General features: G+C 56.0%; 1 protein-coding gene across 3 annotated transcripts in view; it reads right to left on the minus strand.

Annotated features, from left to right (window-relative positions):
* Positions 1-10,298, minus strand: part of MAST1 (microtubule associated serine/threonine kinase 1) — a 28,310-nt gene extending 18,012 nt beyond the window's left edge. For 2 of the 3 annotated variants that reach the window (XM_044254097.1, XM_044254100.1), the window contains exons 1-4: positions 6,025-6,162; positions 4,336-4,424; positions 3,749-3,824; positions 1,857-1,935 (exon numbers count right to left, since the gene is read on the minus strand). In XM_044254097.1, the coding sequence (XP_044110032.1) occupies positions 1,857-1,935; positions 3,749-3,824; positions 4,336-4,424; positions 6,025-6,107 (327 nt within the window). In that variant the 5' untranslated portion in view covers positions 6,108-6,162. Of the gene's footprint in view, positions 1-1,856; positions 1,936-3,748; positions 3,825-4,335; positions 4,425-6,024; positions 6,163-6,360; positions 6,393-10,228 lie in introns of those variants that run through there. The other variant, XM_044254098.1, reaches the window with a different exon arrangement.
* Positions 10,299-11,091: the final 793 nt, after the last annotated feature.

Consider the following 11,091-nt stretch of genomic DNA (forward strand, 5'->3'; position numbering starts at 1 on the left):
CACACAGATGTGGCCAGTGGGAGCCTGTTAAAACCTGAGTCAAGTCACATCCCTCCTCTGCTCAGAACCCTCCATGGCTCCCACATTACTCAAGGTGGACGCTGAAGTCCTTCCCAGGACTCACAACATCTTACAAGATTCAGTCCTGTCTCTCTGCCATCACCTCCTTCCACTCTCCCCATCATTTACTCTGCTCCAGCTGCACAGTCCTCCTTGATGGTCTTTGAACAAGCCACAAACACCCCTGCCTCGGGGCCTTTGCACTAACTCTTCCCTCTGCCCGGAGCATATCTACTACTGATCACTTCTCCTTCACACCTTTGCTTAAATATCACCCCTGTGGGTGGCATTCATCCCTCTGAACATATATCCATCACTCGCTATCCCTGCCCTATCTTGTTTCTTCTTGATCTCCTGACTTGCTTTATCTTTATTACTAATTTTTATTGCTATCTGCTCCTTGAGGCGAGGATCTTGGTTCTGCTTGGGCCCTAGTCAGGGCCTGGCATACACACAGACCCACAGATATCAGTGGAGAAAACAAGGATAGCCACTCAATTCTACAGGAAGAAGGATCTTTTGAAATATTACATTACTGGGGTACCTGGCTGGCTCAGTGGATTAAAGCCTCTGCCTTTGGCTCAGGTCATGATCCCAGAGTCCTGGAATCGAGCCCCGCATCAGGCTCTCTGCTCAGCAGGAAGCCTGCTTCCTCCTCCTTTCTCTCTGCCTGCCTCTCTGCCTACTTGTGATCTCTGTCTGTCAAATAAATAAATAAAATCTTAAAAAAAAAAGAAATATTACATTACTCATTCCCCATCCCATCAGTTATCTACTAAAATAATTTCTTCAATGCACATAACCTATAATCTACAGAACCACAATCTCAAACAGCTCAGGCTGAAATTTTAGTATAATTTAATATACAGCAAAAAAGCCTTTGTATGGCTTCCCACCACATTACGAATAAGATCCACTTCTCGGCCCTCACTGAGAAGCCCCAGTATGACCAAGGGCTCTCGCTGCCTGCCTCACCCCAGTTCCTCCACTTCCAACCCTGAGCACCAGCCACTCAGAGCTATTTTCAACTTTCCAAAGGCAACAAGTTGTCTGTTGCCTCTGGGACTTTGCACATGCTGTTCCCTCATCCCCTTCCTGAAACACACTTCCTTTCCTTCTCCCACCTGCCAAATGCCTGCTGATCTTTTGTCTTGGCTTCAATTCCACCTCTTTCAGGAAGTCTTCCTTGACCCTTCCCCCAGCTAAATCAAGTCCCCTCCCCGCCTGCCACACTGCTATCACCTCGCCTGGTATTACTCCCAAAACAGCTCCAACCACCCCGTGTTGTGATGACTTCTTACTGATCTGTCTCCACTCGTGAGGGCCTCGACAGTCCGTGGATCCTGGCCCAGCTTCTAGAGCCCACCCACCATTTGACAGTGACATGTCTGCTGAACATCATACCAATAGATGGATGAGTGAACCAGAGACACAGGTAGAAAAGGGGGCAGGTGGAGAGAGAGAGACTTAGGGTAGCGCAGTGCGGAGCAAATGTGTTCTGGGTGAAGGCTGTGCCGACCTTGGTCAGCTGAGCCCCTTGGGCACATGAGCCTGAATATCTTTATCTGTAAAATAAGTCGGTGATGAGTAGGACCCCCAAGAAGATATGTTGAGGGTGGAGAGCAGGGCTTTCAAGGGGACCTGTGACTTGCCAATAGATGGACAGGTGACACCTTGGAAAACAAGAGAAGCCCCAAGCTCTCCTTAAGGCCAGCCCGACTACTGGCCTGGGTGTGGGCCTCCAGGCTGGAGGGCTCCCTGGCAGCTTCCACCCACTCGCCCACCTGCCAACTCACCGAGACGGTGGAGCTGGGTGTGTTGGTGCCATAGCCAGACGAAGGAAGCGAAGCCAGAGACCAACGACGTCCGTCCGCCCTGGAACCCAGCCGAGATGCTCAGAGGCTAAGAGGCCCCACTGGTCCCCCCACTCCTCAGGATGTGATAGAAGCCACTGGCCACCAGCAGGGTAGGGAATGGGAGGGGATATATCCGTGCTCCGTCTGAGATTTCAAAAGGGCCTCAGAGCCAAGGGGGTAAAAAGGAAGTCTTCCAGGCAGGTACCGGGGAATCTCAACAGTTACCCCCCATGAGAAAGCACTCAGTGAGACCACTTGAGTCCTCTCAAAGAAAGGCCCCTCCCTCAAACACACACACACACACACACACACACACACACGCCCCATCACTCTCATGGCACAGGTACCAGTGTTACTGCGACGAGTGCGGTCAAGTTCACACACTGACAGGCACACACATTCACACAGGACTCCTCAACACACTCACTCACACACACTCACTGTCCCATACATGGACCCAAATACCACACTTTCCTACATTTACTGCCCCCACGCATGCAAAACCAGATACACACTCACACCCAAACACATGTACTTAGAGACCCAGTACTCACACTCTGACACAAAGACACGCCACTCCCTCACGCCCATTCTACACTTCCGTGTTCGCACAGACGCATTCAAGAACCCTCACGCACTCAGTCACACATTCATTCACACGCCCACCAGATTGCACACTCACGGGGAGACATTCATGGAAGGGCACGCTCCCTCACATATTCACACACGTTTAACAGGGTACAGATAAACCCTCACACCCATGTCCACATCCATGTTCACTGACGCACACCCCCATGGACACATGTGTAGGCACACGCTGCCTCACATTTGCACAGTCTCACGAATTCATACTCACACATCCACATCGGCACACGGATTGCACATCGCGGGAACACGCACTCCCGAGCGCGAGACTCGTCCCTTATTCCTCCCTCCAGGGAGTGCCCTCCCACCCAGTCCGGGCAACTGCATCGGCCCCAATCTTAGCTCAATCCCTCAGCTGAATCCCACGGCCAAGGGGGTCTTCCCCCACCCACCCCAGGGAGCTATCCTCTGTCCCCCACAGTGCTGTGTGAGTCCCACACGACAGCCTTCACCAGCCTTTGCAGTGACCCAGGTTTTCTGGAGTGCCACCCCAACTCAACCCCGAAGACAGAGACGGGGAGTCATTCACCTCTTATGCTCAATTCCCAGATCACAGCACGTGTTCAGACAACGTTTTTATAATGAATAAAGTTCAAAGAAAAAGCCAGCCAGCCGCCCAAACATCCTGGTGACTCCCAGAAGTTTCTCCAAAACACATTGGATGAATCTTTCTGCTTCCCCCAATTTCGCCAAAAGCCCGAGGTAATTCATTAGCGACACTCCAGAAACCCTCAAAGACCCCAGTTAGGAAAACCCGAGATTCCTCCTCTTCGGCCCTCGAGAAATTGCCCCAGGTGCCCTTCCTCTTGGAGACCGAGTCCCTCGGTGGGCATCATGCAGGCTGCGCTTGCGCACCTCATCTCCGCTCCCTGTCCTGTTGCTATGGTAACGCTCGGCCTGGAACTACCGGCTAGGGAGACTGAGACCCTGGGCTCAGAGCGCAGGCGCTTTCTCTCCACTGCAAAGGAAGTCCCTCTCCTCCTCTGATTCCGGATGGGCGGTTGGCCCCGCCTTCTCATAGGCCCCGCCCCTATGGCCTGGCGCTTATTCCCGCTGGGACGTGGGGGCACTCTGCGGGTCCCTCGGGCCCTGGCTCAGGTGCAATTAGGCGGGGAACAGATGGTGGCCCAGACGGTGGGTCGGGAGGATCCGGCCAGGGTTCTAGGGCCCTGGGGAGAGGGACTCACCTTCGGGAGGAGGCAAACGAGAAGTGGGCGGGGGTGTTGGGGGAGAAGTTGCGGGGGCTGTCCAGGGGACTGCTACCTGTGGCGGAAAGAGGGGGATCTTAAGGCTTGGTGTGGGAGACAATCCCACCAGGCCTTCCAATCCTCAAAGAGGGCTGCAAACAATAGCTCCTCCCCTCTTTAGTCTAGTCACACCTTACATGAGTGGATCACGCCCCCTTAGCTGTGGTCCTGCCTCTCTAAGCTGTTTTGGTTACCAAGTCAGCCCAGCCCCCCTCCAGTCCGGTTCCGTCTTCATCTGAGATGGCCTCGGTCCTCGGGTATGGTTCCTCCCTTCAGCCCCATCCCTTTTTCAATCTAGCCCCGTTTGGGCCTCTGCCCACCAATGCCTGTTCCTCAGCCGACTGACCAAGGCCACACAAAGATGGTCCCGCCCTTTGCCCAATCCGGGTCCTCCTCTGTCCAGACTGGGCCCTGTCCTGCGGCATGGACACACCCGTTGCCTGTGCCCCCTCCCCTACCCTGTGGCCACGCCCCTAACCGGTGGCCACACCCCCTCTGCTCTGGTCCACACCCACCACCTGTCTCACCCAGGTGTCCAGGCAGTGGGGAGTGGGGTCGCGGCAGCGTGGGCGAAGTGCTGGTCAGGATGAGGCTTTTCCGGTTACTGGTGCGGCAGCTGCAGGGAAGGCGAGGCAAGGGGACCGGGCCAGAGCAGAGCCCAGTGAGTTTGTGAACCCAACCATCCACCTTCCCATCTCAGATCCCCACCTGTGTCCTATCTGTGGGTGCTTGGAGGTGCCTCCAGAGGATGGCTCAGAGGACATGCTAGAGGTCCCAGCATGTATGACCATGTGGGCACAGTGTCAGTCATGGAATAACAGACATGTTGCCCATGCGACACCATTGGAGATCCCGAGTGCCTGTGTAAGACTCTTTGGGGCTGCACATGACATTCTCTGTATGTATCCACATGTGGTACCCAGGGTGTGAGCTCGGCACTGGGTTGGATTTATCTCATAGGATACAACCTGTACCTTTGTGCATCTGTGTGACACAGTGTGTAATGCCACTTGTCCGTGAGTAGATGTGCTATCGTGGGCTGTACCCCATACGTGCATGATTTCTGCTACATGTGTCTACGGCTTTGTTCGGCATTCTAAGTCTATGTGATATCCTGTCCTTGTGTATGTGACATTCACCACGTGGAACCACGTATGGCATCTATTGTGTCCGAGTCTCATACCTTGTGATACTGGGCATGTTTGAACCTGCCACCATGTGTGGCGTTCCCTAAATTAGTCTCCCATGTGATAATGTGCAACACTGTGTCTCTCTATCTCTGCAAGATTCCCTGTATCATGTATTCTGCATTCGTGTAATACGGCATGTGACATGCTTAGGTGATATGATGTTCTGTGACATTGTTAGGTGCATGGATGTCTTTGCCATACATATGTCTGTGTGCATCTTGGATGCCCAAATCGTGTGTGTGTGTGTGTGTGTGTGTGTGTATCACCATGCATGTGACATGTTTCTGGGTGTACACAGCACTGTACCTGTGGGCTTATTCGTCTGTGTGTGACACTGGTGGTCCCCCTGTGTGTCTGGGCATGACTCAGACCTAAGGCCACTGCATGCGTGATGGCTCCAGGGTGTATCTGGGCCACTGGGGCTGTAGTGTGTGTATGTGTGTGACATCATGTCCTACGTGACGCTGTGTGTCACTATTTTCCTTATGAGGCTGTATTCTTGGTGGGGGGTAGTTTGTGCTTTGATAAAGCCCCCCCTTCCCCTCTGCCCCTCAGGGTCCCAGCTTCTGAAGACGGAGCCCCCAGCCCCTCCATTTCCCCACCCCCCGCCACAGTGACGGAGCATATTAGCGAGGCCAGGAACACGCGGCATGGGGGGCGGGGGGGGGGTAGCCAGGCTGCGGCTATTGTTCCGAGGGTGCCAAGTCCCCCACCCTCCCCTTCTTCCCCTACCCTCACTGGGTTGCGGGAGCCCGCAGCGCCAGTAGACAAAGGCGCCGCAACCCCCCACCCGGCGCAGCCTCCTCCCCCCCCCACCCCGCGGCCGTCCTCTCCGGCATACAGTCCCCCCAGTCTCGGCCCACACAGTCCCCAATTCAGCCCCCTCCCCCGTAGGAAGGGGCAGCACGGGCACCTCTGGCGCTGCTGGACCGGGTGCAGCATCCCGGGCCCCGCCCTGCGGCAGCCGCCAGAGGGACAGCTTTGGTGGGGAGGGCCGGGTCAAGGTCTGAGGGATAGGGGTTCTACCTCTTGGTGCGGCGGAACATACTGCCGCCAGGGAAGGAGGGCATCGAGAAATTGGAAAGCGCGGTCCAGAGAGAGTCAGACATGACCCGGCGGCGGCGACATGGTGGCAGGTGCGGCAGTGGCGGCGGCAGCGCGGGGAGCGAGCGCGCGGGGCGGAGGCTGGAGCCGCAGCGAGTAGGGGAGGGCGGGGGAAGGGAGGGCCGTGCCACTGCCGCCCGCCGGAAGGGGGCGCTCCTGTGCACCAGTGGGCCAGGCCCCGCCCGCGCGCGCCCCTTGCGCCCCCACCCGGGCTAGCGAAGGGACCGCCAGCCCTGTGCATCTTTCCCCAAGGCTCACCTGCTGCTTTTCCGGGGCAGAGGCAAATCCTTCTAGAAGGCAAAGGGGCAAAAGAATGAGGTCAGCGAGGACCAGCAGCTGCTGTCTGCAAACCCTGTCACCCCCTGGAGGAGCAAATGTTGGGTGGGACGAGCCCCTCATCAGCAGCCTCACCTGCACCCTTCCTTATCCCCAGAAAGCAGGGCTCTTTGGAGGAGAAGGTGCCAGAGTGATTTCTCTCCCGACCCCAGAGACCAGCCTGTACAAAGCCCCAAACAGGACTCCTGAGTTGACATCTCAATGTGCATTTGTGCAAAGGAAACAGCCTATTTGAAAATATTTCTTGAACGCCTCTTGTATGCCAGGCCCTGTCCTAGGCACTGTGGACACAGCAGCGAATGAGAGAAAAATTCCTGTCTTTTCGGGACTGGCATTTAGAGAAGGGAAGCATACAATACACAAGACTAATATAGAAGTGAACAAGCTAAGTTTAAGTATTCATAAGTATCATGAATAAACTAACATGATGTGAGGGGAAAATGCAAGGAGAAGGACAAGATGGTCAGAGGGCTGCTCTGGGGAAATGACCTTTAAGACAGTTGTTGAAAAAATAAAAGCCAGCCATGGAAGGATTTGTGGAAAGAGCATTCCAGATACAGGGAACTGCAAAGGTCCCAAGGAAGACAGGAATGAACTTGGCATGCTCAAGCATGAAAGGTTGAATGAATGAATGACTCCACACCCCACCCCTAGGGTTCTATCCCACTCCCAGCCAGATTCAATGTTGAAGGTGATGTAGTTAGGATGACTCAAAAATAAAACTGGAAATGGGAATTAGATGATGGCCAAGAGGTCTTTTTGATCTAGTGTGATGATGATAATTGCTAAATATTAACTTTTTTAAAAAGATTCTACCCATTTATTTGACAGAGATCACAAGCAGGCAGAGAGGTGGGGGCGGGGGTGGTCAGGCTACCTGCCAAGCAGAGAGCCTGATGCAGGGCTCAATCCCAGGACACAGGGATCATGACCTGAGCGGAAGACAGAGGCTCAACCCACTGAGCCACCCAGGCGCCCCGCTAAATATTAACAGTATGTGTCCACACCAGAGGAAGGTTGTGTTCTGTTTGTCAAGCACTCAGGAAGCCACTACAGGGATCAGAAGTTATGGAATTCGGTGCCCTTTCCCAGGAGAGCAGTGGGGAAAGGGAGTGTTACCTTCCAGTCTGTTTTCTGTCCACAGGCGAAAGTGAATAAAGGAGGTTGGGTGGAGCCACAGAGGGAAAGATTCTAGTGAGGGTTTCAAAAGCATTTTGGGGGGCACTCCAACATGGGTAAAATAAGGGACATTCTAGATCCTTTCTAGGATCTCTGACAGCAGAAAGCCCTGGGTTCAAATCCCTGCTTTGCCTCTTATAACCTTGGCAAATGACCTCCCAACAGTCCATTTCTCCTAGAGGATTCTGTGAACTGATCCAGGTGCCTGGCACCTTATCATGATGCCTGGTACACAGTAAGCACTCAATAAATATTAGGTCATAGGAACAGGAGTTATTGCTCCATGAAAGAGGATGGGCCAAAGGGACCTCCCACTCCCATGTACAGAGGATACACATACGGTTGGAGTCAAAGAGAACGCTGTCCAGTTGGGCAGCCCTGCCTTCCTGAGCCACGGATGACCAGAAATCCATTCCAGGTTTTCCCTCTGTTTTTGCAGACTCAGTTTGAATGAGCCTCGGCTGGCCGGCTGGGCGGGACGACCGCAATGGCCCAAGCGAAATCTAGACCTGGATTTTCTGGCCACGGAGCCCAGGATTCCAGATCCGGGTACACTCAGCCTTCGAGGGTGAGCCCCTGAGGTTCCTTTAAACACCTCCCGGAGAAGTCCTGGAACCTAGCACCATTTGCTAGCGCCCCTAAACATCCTAGAGTCTAAGAAAAGGGCAAACTGGAGCTGTCGAGGATTTGGATCCTCAGCGTCAGAGTAAAGAGACGCCACCTCCATCATGAGCTGCAGAGCCGCTCAGCCAAGCGGATTCTGCTTCTCCCTGGGATTGATGGACGGCTCTGTGAACAGGGCTTTCGAACTCAAGATGCTGTAAGCATATACGATCCCACCTGCACACAGTTGGGGGCCCTCGGGCGCTCCGCAGTTGTGGAACAGCTCCTAAAGGGTTGCATCACTGTATGAGGATGTATCCGAGGCAGTGAAGTGGTTAACCCTGCCAGAGGGGAAGGGGTAGGGGCAGGACTCCGGAGGGTAGCCTGGCCCAGAGGATGCCTCAGGAAGGAAGGGTGGGGGAGTGGGAGGATCCCGGGCTGGGGGCGGAGCCTTGAGGAAGAGATGGAAGGCCCGCGTGGCGCTGAGCCAATGGGAGTCGGCGCCGGCCCGGAGGGCGGGAACACACCCCCTTGCAGGCCCCGCCCCCTTCCGCCCTTTTCCAGGGGACCCGACCGCGCGGACCCAGACTGGCTGCTTCAGCACCTGCTTTGGCTTTGCCGCTGCTCCTTCCCTTTTGTCAGAACCTCTTCTCCCACTAAGATGTCAGAACCTCTTCTCCCCAGCACTAAGATGAGGTGGGAATCCTGAGGAGATTTCGAGAGCCCAAGGCTCTTAGATGGAGCCATCTGGCTGAAAGCAAATTAGTTTCCCAACCCAGGTCTGGCTCCCGCATCATGCAGACTACCTGGGAAGTCCTTCCTATCATCTGACTCAGATTTTTCCTGCTGCAATGACCGATCAGTTAACCTTGGTCTCCAACCTCAGGGATAGTGTGGGTTAGAGGAGTCCTGAAATGGACATGGCCCTGGGGGAGGGTTTGAATCTTCCCCTTTTTTTCAAGCGCCAGGCTAGGTATGTAGCTTGAGTCTGGGGCCACCTAGGCTTTATCTAAACTCTTCCAGATTATTTAGCGTGGGTCTGAGCTCCAAGAAGCCTCACAAGGACCAGACCCCAGGCAGGCCTTGGGGTGAAGCTTTGATCAGTTTCCTTGCTGGGGTCAATTTAAGAGCAACATCGACCTTCCTATTAACCCTTAGAAGCGCACGAGGAAGATAGTAGAGGAGGACCCTTTTCAGCCTGAGTCCCCACCCATCTTGAAGGTGGCAGTTCCTGAGGCCTGGATTTCCCCATACTCCACAATCCTCAGTGTCCCACTCTGTGCAGTGGACTCACTCCCGCGCCTGCGCAGCCTAGAGACCAGTATCTTCTAAGGCTGCAAGGAGCTAAAAATCGCTCCCGCCCACCCACAAGCTGGGCTGGACTTGAGGATCTCAAGGCGGGCGGGGGGGGGGCGGGGGGGGCGGATGGGTAGTGAAAGGAGGGGGAATGAAGAGTGTGGAGGGAGGCTGTCTAGGGTGTCTGTCCAATTAGGGCAGTAGGAAGAATCCTGGTGGCCGGGCAGATGCATGGAGGTCGCAGGGGTTCCCCAAGCCTCAGAAAGGGGTTCCTAGGGTAGTAAGGGGAGACGCTGCAGCATAAACATGTTTACGGCCTCTGCAGCGCCGGTGGCCCCGAGGGGCGCGAGCCCTGGGGCAATAACTTTGCTCTGCGGCCCCTCACCCCTAGCCTGGCGTTGCGCCAGGGCGATGACTTCGGTCCCAGCCCCCTCCGGAGGAGGAGGACCAGGTGCCCCTCAGGGCTATCCTCGAGGGGGAGCGCTAGGCTGCACCCTTCCGTCAGCTCCCTGGATCCCCGGGCGGCGCCTGAGGGGCGGGGTCGCCAGCGCGGCGGGACGCGCGGCTACTGTGTTCCCCCTCTGGTAGCATCCTGAGGCCGTGGGAGGGGGCGGCCGGGCCGGCCCGGGCGCAAGTTCTCCCGCCCCCTGCCGGGCCCCGCCTCAGGGCGCCGACCCCTTCCCCACCACCCGGGACCCGGGCCGCCACGTACCTGCAGCCTCCGGCGGCGGATCAGGCCCGAATCGTCCATGGCGGCGGCGGCTTCGGCCCCGGGGAGGGAGGAGGGAGGTGGCGGCAGCGGCGGCGGCGGGAGGAGGGAAGAGGGAGGGAGTGAGAAGCCGCGGGGACCGCGGCGGCGGCGGCGGCGGCGGCGGCGGGGGGAGTTGAGGGGTGGCGGGGGCGGAGCAAAGTGGGGCGGACCCGGCGCCGTCACTGCGTCTGGGCGCCCGAGCCTGGCCTCGGCCAAGGCTGCCCGAGTGGCGGGGTGGGAGGGGGCAAGGGAGGGAGGAGCTTCCCTATGTCCCCAAGGGAGTCAAGCTACGGAGATACCCCTATAAATAGAGCCACCCCAGGGGAGAGACATGCCCATGGGTAGACCTCCAACCCAAGAAACACCCAAGGGAGACATTCTCACTAAAATTATTCCTTATGCGGATACCCACCCCTCCCCGCAGCGACCCCCTCAGGGAGATACATTCCCACGGGTTGATAGTCTCCACCGGAGGTCCTCTTCAATCAGAAACTCCCCCCTCACCCTGAAAATCATTCCTAAGGCAGATGGTCTCTGAGAGGTAGCGCTTCCTCTCAAAGCCCCCTGCCGCCCCCAAGAAGAGACACTTCCGCAGAGAAAAATCCCCACGGGTGACATTTTCCTTGGAGAGCCTGGTAAAGATACCCCCAAAGAAAGACCCCCTAAAAACCATATTCTCTGTGGGAAATTGTTCCCACCCACGAGACCCTCACATCCTGAGGAGATACATTCTTACAGAGTGACATTTGCATTGAGGACACCCATCCTCAAGGGAGTTGTTCCCACAGACAAACATTTTGCCTGCATATACCGCCCCCCCCTTC

Source organism: Neovison vison, chromosome 6 (genome assembly GCF_020171115.1).
Source record: "Neovison vison isolate M4711 chromosome 6, ASM_NN_V1, whole genome shotgun sequence".
Classification (NCBI taxonomy): Eukaryota; Metazoa; Chordata; class Mammalia; order Carnivora; family Mustelidae; genus Neogale; species Neogale vison.